At 51.6% G+C, this 16,233-nt stretch overlaps 8 protein-coding genes across 8 annotated transcripts; 3 read left to right on the top strand and 5 right to left on the bottom strand.

The window, feature by feature from the left end:
* Window positions 1-1,546: 1,546 nt before the first annotated feature.
* On the bottom strand, window positions 1,547-2,273 carry BDV17DRAFT_293461 (DNA-directed RNA polymerase core subunit RPC19; the record flags this gene model as incomplete). Its single annotated transcript, XM_073762620.1, has 4 exons — window positions 1,547-1,680; window positions 1,760-1,836; window positions 1,909-2,036; window positions 2,163-2,273. The coding sequence occupies 4 exons, from the start codon at window positions 2,271-2,273 to the stop codon at window positions 1,547-1,549; spliced, it is 450 nt and encodes a 149-aa protein (XP_073613304.1).
* On the bottom strand, window positions 2,163-2,831 carry BDV17DRAFT_269306 (uncharacterized protein). Its single transcript, XM_073758564.1, has 2 exons — window positions 2,717-2,831; window positions 2,163-2,580 (listed from the first exon to the last, which is right to left on the bottom strand). Exon 2 carries the CDS (start codon window positions 2,556-2,558, stop codon window positions 2,304-2,306), a length of 255 nt encoding a protein of 84 aa, XP_073613303.1. The 5' UTR covers window positions 2,559-2,580; window positions 2,717-2,831; the 3' UTR covers window positions 2,163-2,303.
* A 718-nt stretch (window positions 2,832-3,549) lies between these two features.
* On the bottom strand, window positions 3,550-4,476 carry BDV17DRAFT_152670 (uncharacterized protein). The gene is made up of 2 exons (XM_073754512.1): window positions 4,171-4,476; window positions 3,550-4,111 (listed from the first exon to the last, which is right to left on the bottom strand). Exons 1-2 carry the CDS (start codon window positions 4,270-4,272, stop codon window positions 3,731-3,733), a joined length of 483 nt encoding a protein of 160 aa, XP_073613302.1. The 5' UTR covers window positions 4,273-4,476; the 3' UTR covers window positions 3,550-3,730.
* A 651-nt stretch (window positions 4,477-5,127) lies between these two features.
* On the top strand, window positions 5,128-7,194 carry BDV17DRAFT_152709 (uncharacterized protein). Its single transcript, XM_073754513.1, has 2 exons — window positions 5,128-5,825; window positions 5,879-7,194. The coding sequence occupies exons 1-2, from the start codon at window positions 5,629-5,631 to the stop codon at window positions 7,089-7,091; spliced, it is 1,410 nt and encodes a 469-aa protein (XP_073613301.1). The 5' UTR covers window positions 5,128-5,628; the 3' UTR covers window positions 7,092-7,194.
* Window positions 7,195-7,689: 495 nt separating this feature from the next.
* rrp36 (putative pre-rRNA processing protein) lies at window positions 7,690-8,963 on the bottom strand. The gene is made up of 2 exons (XM_073754511.1): window positions 8,739-8,963; window positions 7,690-8,682 (listed from the first exon to the last, which is right to left on the bottom strand). The coding sequence occupies exons 1-2, from the start codon at window positions 8,907-8,909 to the stop codon at window positions 7,777-7,779; spliced, it is 1,077 nt and encodes a 358-aa protein (XP_073613300.1). The 5' UTR covers window positions 8,910-8,963; the 3' UTR covers window positions 7,690-7,776.
* Window positions 8,964-9,117: 154 nt separating this feature from the next.
* Window positions 9,118-11,525, top strand: BDV17DRAFT_269283 (NIF domain protein). Its single transcript, XM_073758563.1, has one exon. It carries the CDS (start codon window positions 9,452-9,454, stop codon window positions 11,312-11,314), a length of 1,863 nt encoding a protein of 620 aa, XP_073613299.1. The 5' UTR covers window positions 9,118-9,451; the 3' UTR covers window positions 11,315-11,525.
* Window positions 11,526-11,529: 4 nt separating this feature from the next.
* Window positions 11,530-13,776, bottom strand: BDV17DRAFT_269279 (putative translation elongation factor eEF-1 subunit gamma). Its single transcript, XM_073758562.1, has 4 exons — window positions 13,557-13,776; window positions 13,264-13,465; window positions 12,321-13,037; window positions 11,530-12,264 (listed from the first exon to the last, which is right to left on the bottom strand). The coding sequence occupies exons 1-4, from the start codon at window positions 13,584-13,586 to the stop codon at window positions 11,978-11,980; spliced, it is 1,236 nt and encodes a 411-aa protein (XP_073613298.1). The 5' UTR covers window positions 13,587-13,776; the 3' UTR covers window positions 11,530-11,977.
* Window positions 13,777-13,876: 100 nt separating this feature from the next.
* BDV17DRAFT_293456 (mitochondrial 37S ribosomal protein uS9m) lies at window positions 13,877-14,904 on the top strand (the record flags this gene model as incomplete). Its single annotated transcript, XM_073762619.1, has 2 exons — window positions 13,877-14,735; window positions 14,813-14,904. 2 exons carry the CDS (start codon window positions 13,877-13,879, stop codon window positions 14,902-14,904), a joined length of 951 nt encoding a protein of 316 aa, XP_073613297.1.
* Between the last annotated feature and the right edge of the window lie 1,329 nt (window positions 14,905-16,233).

Below are 16,233 nucleotides of genomic sequence, written 5' to 3'. Positions count from 1 at the left end.
CCACACGGCAGCACTAACCAAACCAGGCTCGCAAACCTCCTCCAATCCAGCCCGGCTATACCTCGTTCTCCCCTCGCAACGACTCCTGCCCCTCCGCAGTGTCCCATTCGCGTACACGACGAACAAAACCTCTTCAAGATGACCATCAACCCGACATATCTCGCGCAGCGCACCCGCTCCTGTATGTTCTTCCCTCCTCCGCGACGGCCCGATGTATCTTTGAAATTGGCGCGATGTCAATGGTCGAATCCCGATGCTGACCTTTGATACCTTCATATAGCTGTCAATTGGGGCGATGCGAAGAAGCGTGTCCTTCTGTCTTATAGGGATTGGCTTCGTGCTGTTAGTACCCCGGTTTTGTCCTTGCTTTATGATCCAGACGCTCGGTGGTTGTAGTTATGGTTTGATATGGCATGGCATGGCATGGCACGGCATGATAACGGCATATATCGCTCAGCCATAACACGACACAGCAGTTACCGCGATACCCATGCTATGGCTACGGCGTCAATTGGAGAGAGAAAGGCTAACCATAGCCCATAATTGCTTTCTATAGTCCCCCGAGATCCAAACAATGTACTCTCTGAACATCCCCGTCTCCGCCATCCGCACCAAGATCCGCCAGGAATTCGAGAAACACCGCTACGTCAGCCAACTCAATGTCGTTGATGTGCTCCTCTTCCAGAGCCACGCCGAGTTCCAGGTTAGTCTACACTATCATGCGGTGCCGTGTCTCAAGTCATCCGCGAGCCCGCCATACATGGATGGGTCCGGCTATGCGTGAATACACCCGAGCATACACATACCACCCACCTTCAGCCGCACGAACCGGTCCAGCAAGCTAACTCTAACTTTAGGAAACCCTCAACTACTGGAAACAGCTCTCCCACGTGATGAAATACTTCCGGCCAGAGGAAGACCCCGGCGCCCGGCTGCCCCCCAACTTCATCTCGGGCTTCCTGGAGGGCCGCAATTAAATGCATTCTCTTATGTTTCCAATCCATTCCATGTTTCCCATTGTATTTTCAGGCTAGCATTATTTCGAGATTTCGATGCCCTATGTATGGACTCCCGTGTGCAAGCTCATAGAGGGTGTTCGTTTTGTATATATTAGATTGCCGGAATAAGCCACGTCTCTTGAATCACAGTGGTCATGTCGGTTAGACAGCTAAACACTTTGTGGTCTTGCTTGCTATGAGCTACTCATCTCCTCATAATAACGGCATATATATGGGTTAAAAGAGCCCATCATACCGCCTATATGCAGGAGCCGATGGTCCACTACTACTAGCGCATTTAACCCGTCCGAACCAAAGCCAGGTCGACCTCTAAGCCATATACCGCATAGTAAATCCGCAAAGTCCTATGCGTGATTCCTGAAGTTGCAACGCAACGTAATGTAACGAAATATATGTCTATAAACCAGCCAATATACACAGATATCAATAAAACCAACTTCAACTCTTCTCATACAAACAAATCAAATAACGCCTATCCAAGTCGAAGTAAGGGACAAAAACAGAACCATACAGAACACAGCAGGACATCATGACTCCATCCGATCCGCCTGCGCAGCATTAAACCCGTCCCGCGCAGCAGTGAACTTATCCGTTACGACATCGCACAGGTCCATCAGGCTGTCGAGGCCCTTTTCTAGTGCTTCGATGGCGGTTGTGTTTTCTATTATTAAAAGAGTTAGTCCGAAGATGGACGCGGGTGGGATATATGTAGGTATGTGAATATGGATGGGTATACAAACCATAAGTCTGAATCCGAATATTCATCTTCGTCTCTGACGGGTGCGGGATCGTGTAGCCGCAGAATTCGACGTCGGGGCTGTCAAGGGTGGATTGTCAGCACCAAGATACGAATTATCGACCTCTGTAGTAACTCAAGACCGCCAAACACCATGAAGCCACAATGAGTTGGGAGATAGAGACATACTTCTTCATAATCGCATACCGCAACGCATTCCCCAGTGTGTGTCCCTCCCCCTCAAACTGGAACGAGGCCGCTGTGTCCGTGGCACCGGGTAACTACCATCGCATAAACGTATTAGTCTGAGATTCCATGGTCCATCCATATCCATATCCATATCCGTGCGCGCGTCGTTTAACTCTCCGCGAGCGAGCAGTCGGGTTTGGAAAAAGAGATGCACATACAACGACGATCTTCTTCTCCTCTAGAATTTCCTCCTCCTGCTCGATGTTCTCTTGGGCCTGAGCGTCGACCATGGATTGGTCGTTATCTTGGGAGTGGACGGAGCCGGGCATCTTCGTTGTCTGTCTTCTCAGGTAGCTGGATTAGGGTTGTTGGCTGCGGGGAGATGCAGGTCTATCCGGGGGAAGTCGCGGCGGAGGCGTCGGCGTCGGTGCAAGTGTGTCGAATAAGTTCAGTGCCGTCGCTATTTCTCCGCGACAGATGCAATGGGAGGGGTAAGGGAAAGAGGGCGCTATGAGGGAGGAGATCGCGGCTCTACAAATCGCCGGAGAAAAAAGTTCGGCGGCGGTTATCGATAGGGACATCCACCGCCTTGGAGGCTGGTGCCTCAGGCTCATAAGTTCGGTCTGGGGATCTAGTCTTAACGGGCTAATAAGCGCATGAAGTGAGGTAATTTTTGCTTTCCAAAGGGTTTATTTGAACGTAGTACACTGTGGACATATGTTTGAGGCTTGTATTGTAAGGGACAAGCAATACACCAAGGGTCTAACGTAACTTGCACCTGTAGACTTTCTCGCATAAAGTCTGGATGATTGTATTCAGCAGCCGGGTCGGGCCAGAGCCGCGAGGAACTTTGGAAGAAACTACCTGTCTCAAAGCGAGTTGCCGTGGGGCGTTATTATTGCGAACTTGATTGTTGGAATTCCGGTGGCCTGATCTCATCACATTCTCCGTTGACCGCAGGTATGTGCAGGTCCTCAAGCAGTGAGCCGGGTCAGAGACATTTTATAGCTCATGATGTGATGATCTCATACATCTACAGATATATATGAGTGAGAACAAAGAGCAAAAACAGCAAATGACTTCGTCCCGATAGAGCATGAAGGTGTGGCAAGTTAGCATTGGCGCTGCAACCTCAACAGGGATGGAAGATTCAATCCCCGTACTCTGTATGACGTGAGTTTCGCCATCTAGATAGATGAAGCACCGAGGCAGTCTAGAAGTTCCAAGTCCCACTTGAAGCGGCGTTCGGTACCTGGATCCGCAAGTGAGGGTAGATTGATAAGCCCGTGCAGTGCATTTTGTTGTGTTGTCACTCGGTTGGCGTGCGTTGTTGACTGGCAGTGACAGCTGTCCTGCTGTATAGTGTACATACCCCGCTTGACTCAGATATCGAGGGATTCGAGGTAAGATAGACAAAAGGATCATTTCCTGCAGCGTAAACTGCGTGATAGGGAAGCAGGACGCAAGACCTCAATCCAGCCAGCGAAAGGCAGTCTGACGTACTTTCTTTGACGTGGGTTAGGCCAGGCTCAGCTTGTGCCAGTGAAAATTACACCTGCAGAGGGATCTCCGCCTGGAGAAGCTTCCCGTGCAGCGGCTGGGACGAGGCTAGGAAACTAAGGGAACTTATCAGAACAGAGAGGGAAGAAGGTTCAAGGGAGGAGGTTCTAGGCTTCCAGCTTGGACCCCTTCAGGATCAACGATTTAGTCGAAGATCAGTTGTGACGTGACAGCTTAGTTTGCTCGTGGGAATCCAGCACGGTCCTATGCTGCCTGGATCACAGCCTCAAATGTAGTCTAGATATCGCAGATGCGAGGCTTTTTGAGTGTGGCTTTGTCGCCTTTGTTCAACATCTGGCTGATTCCAGAAGGTGAGTCTCACCTCAATCGTACTATTCTGTTGGAGCCCGAGGAGAAGGCCGATGGAATGTGAGACGTCGAGTCGGAAAGCCTGACAGGGAAAAAGGAAAGCAGGGCGAGCGTATCCCAGAAGCAGACAACCGGGGCAGAAAGACTCGGGGCAGTCAGGATATCGGATGAGGGGAAGGGATCGTGATTCATAAATGTGTGACAGGCCATGGAAGCCGAGACTATTGACCGTCTTGGGTGTCCACCGGCGCCAGCTGGTGGATAATAGTAACGGATTACATTGGGGCGATGAAACAGTCTCCCACACAGCATTATTATCAGGGTTCAGCTCTCGAGAATCTGAATAAAAATCCATACTCTGGAGGAAGCAGTTAAGAGGCAAAGAGGAAGAGGCGAAAGACAAAGGAGACCAGCTGATTCCCAGTTGAATGGAGAGCCCTTGGAGGTCGCAGGCTCCATACAAAGCAGCCCGAAGCGCCGGCGCCAGGATCTTCATAGGCTGGATCGATCTGGATGGGTCGCTGGAGCTGGTGCCCCTACTTTGCGAACTCATCCATCCAGGACACTCCGTGGATAGACGGCCGTTAGCAGCAGGCTACCAGGCTCTGTGACTGAAGTTGGACATGGCAGTGCTCTCAAATCGAGCTCCAAACGTGCAGGGTTCAGCGCGAGATTTATAGGAGCGAAAAGGAGGTTGTCACAAAAGTGTCACATCATCACAGCCAGAAACAAACCATGTCTCAGGCGACGCCAATCAGATGGGCAGGCGCTCCACCAGCACAGAGCCAGGAACAGATGCATGCGAACTGTTCGCAGTTGGTGGCTCTGTTTCAGCCCAATTTCGTTTTATAAACGCAAAGAAGGATCTTAATTTCGTTCTCTGGACACAGTTGTAAGACTCCAGTCCATCTCCATCTCCGTCGGTAATCTCTCTCCCGCCTCCTCCAGCTCTCTTCCTCTCTTCTCCCTCCTTTCCCTCCTCCAGAGCCTCACTCTTCTCTCGGTCCCCGCGAGCTGCTTCTTTTCTGCCTCTTGCATTCCTCCGGGCGCGCTCTTCTTTCTCTTTCGTTTCTTTTTTTCTGCCCTCATTTTGGCCGATTGCGTTCGTTCTGGGCTAGGCCTTCAAAGATCCCGGTTCATTATTATTTCCTTTGACCTCTCATCGTGCTCATATTGCCGCCAGCCAGCTTGGGATAACCGCCTTTCCCCTCATCGAGCCATTCCAACAGCGTGCCCAGGTTTCTTCCTTTCAACCCAACCATTCGACCAAGCCTCCCCGGGGCACTTCCGAATCGGTATTGGCTCGCTGTACCCTGCCACCGGCTTTCATTATTATTCTCGTCGCCTTTGTCCTCGCCGTGGCTCGCTCTTTGGGTTGAAGTTGTCTCCCGTTGGCCGCCCAAGCCTCCTTTCGTTAGCTTCAGTCTCTCCTGTCTTTTCTTTCTAAACCTTCTCGCGGAGACGACAGACCTTCGTTAGCCGCTTCCACCGCTGATCGCTTGATACCGCGCGCTTTTTGATTCGGCATCGCTCCTCTACATTTCCTGTTACAGGTGAAGCTCATACAACGGTTCGCTTCAGATCGTGGCACAGCCTTGGGACGCAGACGGCTTCTATATATATACGAACAGGTTATATGTTACTAGCTGGAAGAAGGGAGTTTTTGTGGCTCTCATCGACCGGATACCAGAGTCGCTCGCTTTAGGCTCGCTGCACCGCCTTCTAGATTCAAGTCACGCTGTACATCATTTTTATACGCCGTATTGCCCTCGTCGCTCGCTTTCCGACTCTCCGTCCTTTGCGCTGAAGTCTATAATGTCTACCGCCGTCGCGCCTGGCCCGGCCGCACCCCTACCATCTCCCCGCATGAATAGAGACTCCAGTCCAAGACGGCTGGCACCAGCAAACTCCAGCACCCAGTCCAGCATTACCCCGCCGCGTGCTGCTCTTGGTTCCCGTGATGGATCCTCTAACAAGAGTTCTCCCGTGGGGAAGAAACCAACATCCCCTTCGTAAGTATACCATCAAGGATGTTAGACGACGGTCGAATCTAACGTACTACTAGCTCGCAAAGCGGAAGCAATGCCCCGAAAGTTATAGTGAAAAAGGAGCCGCCTTCTTCACCTGGAATACAACCTCATACCCGTCCTCGGCCCAGAAAGCTAGACCTTTCCACCAGTCTTCCCAACTCCGAGAGACTATCAGCTCGCCCTCCTGGTGGTCCCATGACAGCTCGCGATCTCAGTATACAAGACGTGGGAATCGCCTGCTTGTCCCCTGGCTTCCAGACTCACGATCCGGCTATGCGAGAACAACTACAGAGAAGCTTGTCAGTGCGAGACCAGCAACGGCATATAATCGAAGCTAGACTCCAAAAGTCCGCCAAAGATGACGACCCTGACGCGGCGAAACCTTCAGAATCCAACCCATTCAGCATCCCAAAGGCTACGTCGAAGAGGAAGCCTGCTGGATTGTCCATTGTTCCTCCCACAGCAGCGCAATTTGCCAACGAGCGCGTTATCCAGTCCGCACCGCTTAATCAAACTTTCACAGGCCGGCACCAGCCACAGCCGTTGACACGCCATGTCGTCAACCAGAGCCCAACGCTAGGCTCTACTTCACATATTCACCATGTGCCCGCCACACAAACCAGCAATCGCCTTCCACCCCTGTCAGACGTGTTCGGTTCCGATGCCCTGGCGGCTTCTCGAGACCGTGACGCAAACCGCACACCCTACTACCAAAGCTCAACTGCTTCCAACTCAAACCAAGCGAACAACTTACCCCCTCTACCGTCACCTCGGATTCCAGGAAGCGCGCAGCAATCAAACCGACCTCGCGAGTACCGCTCAGCCGAAGAGGCAGTTCAAGATATGTCTGGTGGACGTGAAGATCTGTTGCCGCGCATCGTGCATTACGGTGGCCACCAACCACCAACCCCGCCTTCTCCCCGCATCGCCAATGGACCCAAGTCTGCTATGCCTCACCTGGAGACTGCACCAATGGCAAACGCCCATGCTCCTCACCACCCAGGCGCATACGCATCTGAAGGAACCGCACGCCGTCGCCCCAGAAGCGAGTATGAGCGAGACAACGGTAGCCCACCACTAGGCCATGGGCCTGATCCTCACTATAGACCAAACCCCGCTTTGGGACATGGTCCGGGCCCTGCCTATGGGCCCTTCGGTGCTGGACGAGACTCCCCGGAGACACAGCGGAGAAAGAAGGAAGAATTCTTGGGGCTTTGTGCACGTGCTTGGGAGCTGTTCCATTCTTGAGACGTTGCCAGCTGGCCAACCTTCGATATCAACGATCTACAGCCCTTATTCCCAGCTTTAATTCTGTGCAGCAGTCTTGATGACACAGCTCCATGATACAAGCTGGTATGGAACGTTCTCGGCCGCGCGCATGATGATTTGAGATGGATATGCCCTACATGAACAGCATGAACTGAACCCAAAATAGGTTCAGGTTGGTTTTCATATGTTAACTTCGCTTCTCTATTATCCCCATTTTAGTCGTCATGATACTTTCAGCTCAAAAAGACAATACGCTCTCTTGTACCCTGACCCCGATTCATGGCCAGGCGGCGTTAATGCGGAGTTTTTCCATTTGTTCCATGTCTCAGGAATCTTGTCCATACCTTTTTTCGACCTTTGATATCTCGGTGATTATTATATGGCTTTGATGCCCAGTTGCGATACCATGTGCTTTCTCATTATCATTCCTCTGCTGTTGGTCTTCAGAAACATGATAGGTAGTTCCATGTTTTCTCTGGGATGATCTCATTGCGTGGCTGAGAAAGGTTGCGGGTAATTTTGGGTAATGTCAACTAATATGTGTGGCCATCTGAATTCATATTCCCATCTCTGGCTACGAGAGTCTCAGGCGTATCAAACAAAGTCATTTCTATCTTCAAGCATGTACAACGAAATCATCGCTCGTAAACTCTGTATGTAGTCCTCAATCCAAACGCTGCCTCTTTCTCGGCGCCTCATCATCACCACCACCAAAACCCCTCCGCTCCATCGGCATCTCCTTCCTCTCTTTAGACGCGGCCTTCTTCCTCCTCCTTTCCAGCGCCTTCGCCCGATCCTTGCTCTTCATACCCTCATACTTCTTAAGAAGTGCCTGCTTCTTAACATCCGACTTCTTCAGATAATAAGGAGAAGCCTTCTTCCCCTCCCGAATAAGCTGCTTCTCGCGCTTCTTATGCTCAGCCAGGATCTCCCGCTCACGCTTATTATTCTCGATCGACCGCAGTCGATCAGTTGTACTTCTTATCTCGCGCGAGAGGGCGTCCTTCCGTTTCGGATCCTTCGTCTTTGCAAGTTCGGTTTTGAGGTCCTTTAGTTCCGCCGCGCGGTACTCGTCTAGGAAGGCGTAGGCGTTGCCTGGGCCGCTAGATGACCCGCCTCCCCTGCGGCCGACGATCGTAGGGTCGAATCGGGGATCTCGAGATCTAGGGACACTGGGTGGTTCAATGATTGTGCGTTTCCGGGAGACGGCGTATTTCGAGGACTGGACTGTCGGTGCGTGTTTTGAGGAGCGGGAGGGCGGTTTGTCGAAACTCGTGGGGTTCGGGTTTGAGTTATCTTTTGATGATGCTGCTGACGTTTTGCGCTTTTGTTCTCGAGCCTCTTGGATGCGGGCTCGGATGTCGTCTAGTGGTGACTTTGTCGGTGCCTCCTTTTCTTTGAGGGTCTTGGTGCGCCGCTTAGATTTCGGCGCGAATGAAGCTTGCGCTTTGGCGAGGGCGCCGAACGAGATATTGTTTAGGGATGATTTGACGTCTTCATCGTTGTTTTCTTCTTCCAAGTCCGAGTCTTCTTCTGAGCCGAGGTCGCTGGCTTCTTGGTCAGAGTTTGACTAGTGGAGTTAGTCAATTTGCTTCTGGGAGAGTGATATAGTCGTGCAGGACATACGAGATCATCATCGCCGTCTAGTGAGCCTTCACTGCCGCTGTCTGAGCCTTCGGCTGACCCCTCGTCCTCGCTCGGGGGTTCTGATCCTGACCCCGAGTCGTCGGAGTAGACTTCTTCGTCCTCATCTGGGCGGGCTCGCACACGGCGGCTGAGAAGGTTTGAAATGACCATCTTCCTTACTCTATCCGAAGTTTTCTTAGGATCAAACTGAGACAAACACCTGATTCAATGGCTGGCTTGCTGAAAATGTCATGGCGGTGAGGTCGCGATGCAAAAAACACAATTAATTCTGCCAGAATGTTTAGGCGGTCAGTGCGGCCTCGCCGTCGGTCTTGATCTAGATTTTGATTGACACCAAGCGCCCGATCTCCTCATTGCTCCTCAACTGCCTATCTTGCATTCTTTTTGGCGCCTTTGATCTTTTTTTGGCTTGCTCATCTAGGTCTATAATTACCTCGTTCGTTTCTTTCTTCTCCAACCTTTCTCTTCTAGTCTCGTCGAGTCGTCTGTTCCAATGTCCCGGTGTGGGGCATACGATAAGGCGCATACTCCCGTCCACAATCGCATGTCGGTGGCGGCTAACTGTCTTCTCGCAGCTCTCCAGAACGCTCACCAGTCATCGCTTATTGTTACGACATAGAACACATTCATTGTCAGTTGCGAAAATCCATGCCGCCCACGCTAGCACCGATAGATATCCGATACTGTCCGCAATGAAACCGCAGCCGCCGAGGCACGCTCCATCAAATGCCGTGCCACAAACGTCAAGTCAGAGACCGCAAAATGGTCAAATAAGCCCCGGCCCTAGGCCTGGTTGGAGGCCGTACAACGGCCGGTGGAATGCGAAAGTTTCTTATCGCGATGCTCAAAATGCGGCACCGCAAGAAAAGGATATTGCGCATGAAACTCAGGCAAGCCCAAGAGGTCCTTCGTGGCGACACCAGAGGAAGCGCAGAGAACGTTCGGATGGGGCGACGAATTTTCATGATGGGCATTCAGGGAGGTCATTCTCTCCGCGGCGCGAACCGCCTTCGATACAGCCGCCTCAAACGCAGAACAATGGCCCAATGCTGTTCCCTACAAACAATGGCCTAACGGACTTCTCGATGGTGAACCTGTCTCCCATGTTCGGTGGCTTTCCAATGCCCATGGATCCTTCGTCCCAGCAGCCTTTCCTTCCTTCCAGCACGCCAAATCAGTTGCAGTCGCAATTCTTTCTATCATTAGACCCGTCTCTACCGAACCCTGCACTCTTTCCTATGCTCGGGGCTGTGAATCCGTTCTTGACCATGCCACCTTTCTTACCGTCTCCCGCCTTCATGAACTTTGACTCGCAGCAGGGCCAGGGCTGGGCAGGAGTAAACAATACCTTCAATGCAGTTGGTCAGGTAGGCGCAACTAGTTCAACTGGCTACAACGCAGCTGCTCCCTCGAGTCAAGACTCAAAGAGTTCGGTCCCGGAGAAGCTTCGCCATCAGGCTTTCAAAGCCCCTCGACCTCCATCGGCAACGAAAAAGTACCTTGATCAAGCAGCTCTGCGGCCTCAGGAATTATCGTCTTCTCAGCCGTTACTTGTGATTCTTGACCTCAATGGCACATTGATATACCGGAAAACGAAAAAGTTTCCACCTACTTTCTCTCGGAGAGTCGGCCTTGATCATTTCCTGGAGACCTTGGTTGAGCAATACAAGGTCATGATTTGGTCCAGCTCACAGCCACCTACAGTAGACGCAGTCTGCCAGAAGCTATTCCCGAAGCCCAACCGCAAGAAACTCGTCGCAGAATGGGGCCGTGACAAACTCGGCCTTTCGGCGGCGGAATACAACTCCAAGATCCAGGTCTACAAGACCTTAGAAACAGTCTGGTCCAGCAAAAAAATCCAAGCATCATATCCAAGGAACGAAACCAAGAAGGCGGCGGAGCAGGCCTCACGCTGGGACCAAACAAACACTATTCTCATCGACGACAGCAAACTCAAAGCCCTTAGCGAACCGTACAACCTCATTGAGATCCCGGAATTCACCAACGACCCCAACCTTGATGAGTCGTCCATCTTCCCTAAAGTTCTTCAGCGCCTTGAGATCCTCTCAAAATGCGACGACGTCAGCAAAAAGCTTCACGAGTGGTCTTCTACAGATCCCGAAACGAGGATCCTTGATCTTGACCTAGGGCCGGTTCAGATACCTGGCAACCCCGACCCTACACGTTTGCCCAGTGCCAACAGTCTAGCTAGAGAAGCTCTAGCTAAGTTACACGCAGAAGCAGGCACCGAGCCAGGCGAGATTCGCAAACAGAACCGCAAACTACGCAAACAGGAGAAGAAGGCCGCTCGTCAGGCCGCTGGTCTTGCGGCTAAAGCAGGCGCATCCGCTGCGACAGTCTCGGCACCGGCACAGCAACAGGATATTGCGGATTCCCAGCCCATCCAGTCCGATATTGAGCATCAGAATCAAGATCTAGTCGCCGGGGAATCAAGTTCTGAACCGCAGAGGCAAAGGTCGCCGTCTTCGGCATCATCTGTACAGTCGGGAAATACGCTTCTTGATCGGTTGGAGGAATCGTTGAGAAAGATCTAAGGCACCTTCTATTTGGATTTATCTTCTTTTCTTCTTTGTGGGTTATACTTGGGTATTTTGCTGCTGCGTGCATATATCTCAAGTTTGAGTGGTCCCAGAAGTTAGTTCTCTTGTGTATTGCATTATCGAGAATTTGTGGGAGTGAATAAGTAGGCAGGTTAATCTTTTAGCATTGGATACCCTAAAAGCATTTACGTTTCAACTGTCTCCTATAATTACCTAAATAGGTTTATTCATATTATTGACTGTCGTTACACCTATTTATAATATTAAAAGTGGGTTGGGTTCATATGTGAGACCATGCCTAAGAAATATATATCGGACGCTTAGGACCAAGTCCGATACGGACAAGCTATATGCACAACTCTGTTACAGGGCTGGTGATCTCCAATGATCGAGACAGAAACATGTAGTAGACTTGAATATTCCTTTCATTCTCTGACTAGACATAAACCATTGCATCGTGGAGGCGTAGACGCGTAGACATGACGGGCGCGATTGGAAGCGATTCCATCTGACGGGGGTATATATTTCCCTTCTCGATGTTAGATACTTTTAGAAAGAGATATTTATGGCACAGATAAAAAGCTTGAACAACAAAGAAAGTGTCATAGTGTTTTAGGTATCATCATCATGAGTCAGTAACTATGGCATCTAATTCGTTTATTTGAAGACGTGGCCGTCAACGTTGTGGAGCTCCTTGCCGTCGACAAGGACAGGGGCATCCCAGGCCCAGATGTCCTCGACGTACTTGCGGTCAGCCTCGGAGGTGTGGTCGAGCTTCTCGAAGTTGTAGCTCTCGTAGTCAGGAGCGACGTCGAAAGCGGGGAGAGCCTCCTGGCCGCGGACAAGGAAGACACCCTGGTTGACACAGGCGTAGTTCTCGCCGTAGACACCCTGGCAACCGAAGAGGTACTTGCGGGAAGCCTCGAGACGGGCGTGGAAACCACCTGCAAATCCAGTAAGTAATTTAAGAGAATCACGATAGAGACAGATTAGGGCTTACCAATCAGGTTGTTGGCCATGAAGGTGAGCTTGAGCTCGTCGTTGTACTTGTAGTTAACCTTCCAGAGAGAGTACTCCTCGGGCTTGTAGTTCTGCCAGAACCAGGGCATGGCAGCAGTGCGGACATCCTCGTTGGAGTATGTGCGCTTCCAGTCGTCAAGGATGAGAGTAGGCTTGCCAAGAGCCTCAAGAGGGTGCTTGGGCTTCTTCTCAGCGGGCTTCTCCTCCTCAGCGGGGGCAGCAGCGGCGGGAACAGCCTCCTTCTTGGGCTTCTCCTCCTTCTTGGGGGGAGTGTACTTGATGGCCTCGTCGACGAGGACGGGGTTCTCGACAACAGCCTTGAAGGCGGGCTGAGCGATGATGGTCTGGTACCACCGGGTAACGGCGGGGTAGTCAGAGCGGACCTTCTTGTCAATGACGGTGGCGAAGGCGCGGGTGAGGAGAGAGGCAGTGAAGAGATCAGCAAGGGTGATGCGCTCGCCGACGAGGTAGGTGTTGGCAGTGAGGTGGGTGTTGAGAACGCTGAGCTTCTTCAGGGCAGCCTTGGATGCCTCATCGACGTTCTTCTTGTTGTAGGGGTCCAGACCCAGAAGGGGGCGGAACCAGGAGCCGAAGCTGGCGAGGAGCTCGGAGTTGGCGAATGACAACCAGCGGAGGATGGAAGCATAGTCCTGCTTGGTCTTGCCGAGAAGAGTGGTCTTCTCGTTCTGGGAGGTCACTTGACGATAGTCAGTATCAATTGTCACATCAAAACGAGTGATCGCAAAGTCTGGTGACTCAGACCAAAGATATCCGCCCAAAGGCGGGGTAACCAAAAAAAATTCAGAGGTGTATGTTATCAACAGTATAGTTCTGACAGGGATAACTAATAATGAAATTGCTCATCATATAAACGGAAATGGGCTTTGGCAGATTGCAAATTTTGCAAAATTGTCTGTACGTACCGTAGACAGCGATGGCGATAACCTCAGAGAGAGTGAAGCCGTTGGCACCCTCGAAAGCGGGGATCTTGCCCAGAGGCTGAAGCTTGAGGTAAGCATCAGACTTGTTGAAGTCGGCAGCGGGGTTGGCCTCGGTCTCAACGAGCTCGATGTCGAGGTCGTTGTGCTTAGCAGCAACGAGGATGGAGATGGTGCGAGTGTTCTCCTATCAATGCTGTTAGCTTCCAGCTGTTTTTCCAGGGGAAAAATTCAGACACTGCGATGAGCGTCTGAATCAAGCGAAAGAGATAACGTACGCGACGACCGTAGAGCTTGCCGAAAGACATTTTGAGGGTATAGAGGAGGAAGGGAAGGGATGGAGGAGAAGAAAGAAAGGAGAGAAAAGAAGGAGGGGAAGTGTCAAGTCTCCAGCGGATGAAATAATTTTGTGCGAATCAGACGGAGTTTCGGCGCCGGAGGAACGTTTGATCGAATCACGTGGGTCAACATCGAAAAACCTCAGGTTTGCCTAAGACCGGAAGCATCAGACAGCGAAGCCCAGCCAACCCCCACCCTCTCCGTCGGATTCCTGTCCTTGACCTGAGATTGAGGTCTTTGACAGCAGGTCTGGCTCATAATGGGTTGGAAAAACCCTACCGGCGTGGCTCACGCCATGCAGTCTGTCCGTTCAGCAACCTACCTTCGAGCGAGTCTCTCCCAACGCTCAGCAGCTCCTCCACACCTCGCTCCCCGAACTATTTTGTCGACGCGCACGCAACTCCATGGTATTCAGCGTGGCTACGCGACTGAAGCTCATCCCGCAGCCCCGGAAATCGACTTCAGAAGTCTTGAGAACCGACCCGCCCGAATCATTCCCGCATCACCATCCTACTTCACCGGCACGCCAAAGTTTTTTGACCACCTATTGAAGCTCGAGAGTATCCTGGCAAAGTATGCGTCACTGCCGACTGTAGCCGCAGGCGATGCACCCAGGATGGCTTGGTTGAAGCTACCGGCATTCCGAGAATTCGTTGGCGAGACGGTCCCGACGAAGAAGTACAAGGGTCTCCTCAAGGTTCTGCAGCGCCTCAATCGAATCGACCCCAGTATAAGCCCCCAAGAGGTTCGTCTCACGTTGGAGCAATTTCTTCGTCCGGGCAATCCATACGGCCTCCAAATAGCATCACCCACGGTCGACGAACTTGGCCGTGCTCGTGGGAAAGGAACGCGAAAGTCATCTTCGGCAGTTGTATATCTAGTGGAAGGAGATGGAGAGGTTCTTATCAACGAAAAGAGCTTGGTCGAGGCGTTCCCCCGGGTACATGACCGGGAGAGCGCGACTTGGGCGCTACGGTCGTCAAACCGGCTCGACAAGTATAACGTATGGGCTAAAGTTAATGGTGGAGGCACAACCGGACAGGCAGAGGCCGTTGCTTTGGCGCTTGGTCGAGCATTGATGGTACACGAGCCTGCATTGAAGCCAATCTTACGAAGGGGTACGTATTGCCAGTTAGTCGTGGAAATTCTTTTCGGTCGAGACGAGTTTATGCTAACATACTCCCTTGCGGTCCAGCTGGCGTTATTACGGTGGATGCTCGTCGTGTGGAAAGAAAGAAGCCTGGCCACGTCAAGGCGCGCAAGTCCCCCACATGGGTCAAGCGATGAGGAACCTTTGCGAACGATCTCATGCTTATATCCCTTTCTTGCTTCTTTCCTTTCGCATACTGTATTTTTACTCACGGCAAGGCATGTTATCTGCTATTTTCTCTCGATTTGGTGTCATGGTATCGTTCCAAGGTACAACGACACTGCATGTTCGCGGCAACTCGCATGTAACTATTGGCGTTTCTTTCGTCTGATCAAATCAACCAAGTATAGTGAAGTTGTTGTATTACAAGAAATCATCGCGTTTGATCTCAGTGGTCATTTCCACCTGGTTGTCAACGTTTCCCCCTGAGAACGTGTCTGGCGACTGCCCGTCAACCTAAGTTCGAGTTTTGGTGAACGGATCTCAATCTTTCTCGAGGAACAGAACACCGCTGGTCGGCGGAAGGGGACTAGTGTCGCTCCGCAGAAAAAGTCCCATGGCAAAGTTGGTAGAACCATATCCAGTTCAGGGTGGACCGGCTATTCCCAACGTGGCGTTCAAAGATCGGAAGATGGATTGGCTGCCACTGGAGATCATGATCTTCAAGTTCGCAGGGTGTTCATGACAAATGAAAAGGGTGTGGAGGAACGAACCATGTGAGCGCGGATAGATGCATTAAGGTTTCTTATCCTCAAACCTTCAGTCCGTATCAAGTCATTCCGACACGCATGGACCATGGCCCAAGCTCTAGAACTTAACCTAAGATAGCCTCGCACCGGGGCTCAGGCCCCAGGGACTCGGAGCCGGGTACTATGTACTCCCGCACGTTCCTCCTAAGCTTCGGTTAGATGTATGCTTGATGATCACCACCCCTTCTTCAAAGTGCCCAATGGACGTAAGGAGGAGCTTCCAAGAATTTGTGCCCTCATCCTAGCCAATGGAAAGACTCCACCTTTCTGTCCGATGTACTGAGAGCATGGGGTGGCCGGACCGGAACGGAGTCGATTGGACGGAGGGAGCCGTGGGCTTCAAGGCACATCCTCCGGCCACGAGGGCGGCGTTGGTGGACCAATTGAAGAGGATGAAGAGAAAATGAACCAGGGTCTTGGAATAAGGCAGCCACTAAGCAAAGCTATGGCCTGTAAAGACTACTATGACAAGAGTACGTACTTTGTAGAGCCGTGTTGGAGTTGAGCAGAGAACTGTACAGTGTTATGTGAAGGACGACGGGACAACCTAACGAGGAGATGTCAGTATCAGGTGACTGGCATTGAGACGCAACAGTCTTCCAGACAGAAGGTACGCGAACTCACGAGGTCTACATCCGCACACCTTACTCTTTACCGAGACCATGATCATGGGTTTGATGGCCCGTCAAGGATCGCTTCCTCCTGGGCAACGATACA

This window comes from Aspergillus undulatus (genome assembly GCF_047715775.1).
Source record: "Aspergillus undulatus strain CBS 261.88 unplaced genomic scaffold BDV17scaffold_42, whole genome shotgun sequence".
In the NCBI taxonomy this organism is placed as follows: domain Eukaryota; kingdom Fungi; phylum Ascomycota; class Eurotiomycetes; order Eurotiales; family Aspergillaceae; genus Aspergillus; species Aspergillus undulatus.
Note: the sequence above shows the minus strand (reverse complement) of the source record. Positions and strands in the feature narration are given on the sequence as shown.

Coding starts and splice junctions, on each gene's coding strand:
- rrp36 (XM_073754511.1), bottom strand. CDS start 8,909: ATGGTCATTTCAAACCTTCTCAGCCGCCGTGTGCGAGCCCGCCCAGAT. Junction 8,683..8,738: donor TAGACGGCGATGATGATCTC/GTATGTCCTGCA, acceptor TAACTCCACTAG/TCAAACTCTGACCAAGAAGC.
- BDV17DRAFT_152670 (XM_073754512.1), bottom strand. CDS start 4,272: ATGGAGCCTGCGACCTCCAAGGGCTCTCCATTCAACTGGGAATCAGCT. Junction 4,112..4,170: donor TCTTAACTGCTTCCTCCAGA/GTATGGATTTTT, acceptor GCTGTGTGGGAG/ACTGTTTCATCGCCCCAATG.
- BDV17DRAFT_269306 (XM_073758564.1), bottom strand. CDS start 2,558: ATGAGCCTGAGGCACCAGCCTCCAAGGCGGTGGATGTCCCTATCGATA.
- BDV17DRAFT_269279 (XM_073758562.1), bottom strand. CDS start 13,586: ATGTCTTTCGGCAAGCTCTACGGTCGTCGC. Junction 13,466..13,556: donor GCAAGCTCTACGGTCGTCGC/GTACGTTATCTC, acceptor CAGCATTGATAG/GAGAACACTCGCACCATCTC. Junction 13,038..13,263: donor TATCGCCATCGCTGTCTACG/GTACGTACAGAC, acceptor ACTATCGTCAAG/TGACCTCCCAGAACGAGAAG.
- BDV17DRAFT_152709 (XM_073754513.1), top strand. CDS start 5,629: ATGTCTACCGCCGTCGCGCCTGGCCCGGCCGCACCCCTACCATCTCCC. Junction 5,826..5,878: donor AAGAAACCAACATCCCCTTC/GTAAGTATACCA, acceptor ACGTACTACTAG/CTCGCAAAGCGGAAGCAATG.
- BDV17DRAFT_269283 (XM_073758563.1), top strand. CDS start 9,452: ATGAAACCGCAGCCGCCGAGGCACGCTCCATCAAATGCCGTGCCACAA.